At 43.2% G+C, this 2119-nt stretch overlaps 2 protein-coding genes and 1 pseudogene across 2 annotated transcripts in view; 2 read left to right on the forward strand and 1 right to left on the reverse strand.

The window, feature by feature from the left end:
- The window catches only part of LOC119594107 (sialin-like), a gene marked incomplete in the record, with an annotated part of 175421 nt that overhangs the window by 109701 nt on the left and 63601 nt on the right, over positions 1-2119 (forward strand).
- LOC119594277 overlaps positions 1-2119 on the forward strand; it is a 79615-nt pseudogene that overhangs the window by 12875 nt on the left and 64621 nt on the right.
- The window catches only part of LOC119594108 (putative inorganic phosphate cotransporter), a 5618-nt gene that overhangs the window by 1016 nt on the left and 2483 nt on the right, over positions 1-2119 (reverse strand). The window contains 6 exon segments of the mRNA XM_037943165.1: positions 27-268; positions 479-611; positions 889-1038; positions 1150-1260; positions 1262-1377; positions 1578-1665. Coding sequence (XP_037799093.1) covers positions 27-268; positions 479-611; positions 889-1038; positions 1150-1260; positions 1262-1377; positions 1578-1665 — 840 coding nt within the window.

Genomic DNA, 2119 nt, shown 5'->3' on the forward strand with positions numbered 1-2119 from the left:
AAACCAAACACAACAGACGCTCTCACATTTTCTTTCGTAATGGTTCCGACCACAGCAGGAGCAATGAATCCTGTGACAGATCCTACGGTGTTGGTGATTCCCACGAGCGTCCCCGCCAGGTTGGGAGCGATATCCTGTTCCATCAGGAGGCTCCCGCTATAACAGCTTCCAGTGCATCCTACGGCCACGCACAGGACTACTATGGCCAAAGTGGAGTTGCAGTTCACGAAGCACATGACGAGCAGAGCGGCTGCGGGCATGAAGCTGGCTGAGGGACGGCCAGAAGTTATTCAGTCGTGAAGTTTTGCTATTTGTTGATTTATTTAAGACTCATTTGCTGAAAATAACGTTATTATCGATTCTCTCAGTGTCTTCGTCGTCGGAATGATCTTTCTCGTTTCGTTCAAAGATAATGAGCTTACTTTTGAAATCGATGAATGAACTCTAAAGAAATTCTCAACTACAAGTAAAAGCTGACCAAAAGCTGTCGAAAGTCTCCTAATCCTTCTGATGGACAGGCGGCCCGCGGCGTATAGTGTATCCATAAGGGCGCCCCAGATCAAGGCGATGGCCCACAGGCAAACGTAGGGCAAGGCGGAGAGGACACCGCTCTGTGATGCAAAGATGGACCAATTTTATTTGGTTAAGAAAGCACCTAATGGCAACTGGAATCCGAAAACCGGATCTTATCACACCCTATAATTTTTTAATCACACTATCATCGACAAGACACTGCACAGGCCTATTACAGTATATATTACAACTTCTGCAATATAAAAAATACTCAAATATAATTATCAACTAGTCTACATCAGATTATAAAAGTCTGCTCTACCAGCTGCAGAACTGCCAGCCTACTCCTGAAGGTTATTCCGCAGTCCTACCTACATTGTTCATATCGAAGTGCTGGATATTAGCGAGGTATGTTGGCAGCTCCGTTAGCAGCGCGTAGAAACCGAAGCAACCGCCCCAAGCCATGATCATGCACGCCCACACCGGACCCGAGGTGAAAATCGCTCTCCAGGGTATGGCCACTATCTGTAAAGGGCAAAATGTATGGATTATTTTCCTGTTGACCTGAAATTTCAAAATGGAATCGGATCGGCCTTAGCCATCAAAATTTCATGAGCAAAAGTAGGTCTGGGTTACCTCTGCCTTCTTCACTGTGTTTCTGTGGCCCGTGATGAATTTCAGCTCAGCCTCGGATATCCTCGGGTGGTTCTCAGGCCGGTTGTGCACCAGCAAGAACCAAGGAACCCCCCCACAGAACCCCCAGGGCCCCGAAGACGTAGAAGACAGAGGGCCAACCCCCAAGGAACCCCGAGGAGCTCAACCAGCCACTCACTGGAAGGCAGATGATGGTGCCAAACTGCATACCTGTGGTGACGGGGAGGCTGGTATAAATAAATGGATTCTTTGATTAAGAAGTTATGTGAATTTTACTGATGAATCAACATATCGTAATCAAAAACCTAAATACAAAAAAATATTACAAATATACCCATTCAGGAAATGCATCCCCATTTCGAAATTATAATACCACTACCTTATACCGCGATTCAACAGTAACATCCCACCTCCATAAATCAGAGGTCCAAACTTGGCTCTTTCCTCAGGGGGATACCAAGTCGCCATCAGGGAATTCAGTGCTGGCATCGTGACCCCCTGAAAGTGCCAATGCTTTCATCATCTACCTGGCGTTTTATGCTCTTCTGATGATGATCTTAAGCTCTTGCTTCTAGAGGGAATACCATTGTGAGTCATGTATAACGAGAATAGAATTTTAAGGAAGGTAGGAAAAGGGGGAAACATCCTTAATGTCTATCTTTTTCTTCTAACCTTTCCTAAGCGAACTTCACGAAATTAGCGTTTTACCTGTATATACTAAAAGTATTATACAAAAAATCCAAAAAGGTGACAGTTTTAGTTTCTTCTAAAGTTAATCCAACTAAATCATACATATTATTATTCTAATTTTAATAAGAAACAGATCATGAAGTTTTCAAACTAGCCTGTGAAATTTCCATTGGAGCTCTTTATGTTAAATCGTCAATAATATCACTAATATATATGATACAAATAACCACTAGAATGCATCCTTAATGAAGATTTGAAGATT

The sequence above is a fragment of the Penaeus monodon genome, chromosome 33 (assembly GCF_015228065.2).
Source record: "Penaeus monodon isolate SGIC_2016 chromosome 33, NSTDA_Pmon_1, whole genome shotgun sequence".
Taxonomy (NCBI): domain Eukaryota; kingdom Metazoa; phylum Arthropoda; class Malacostraca; order Decapoda; family Penaeidae; genus Penaeus; species Penaeus monodon.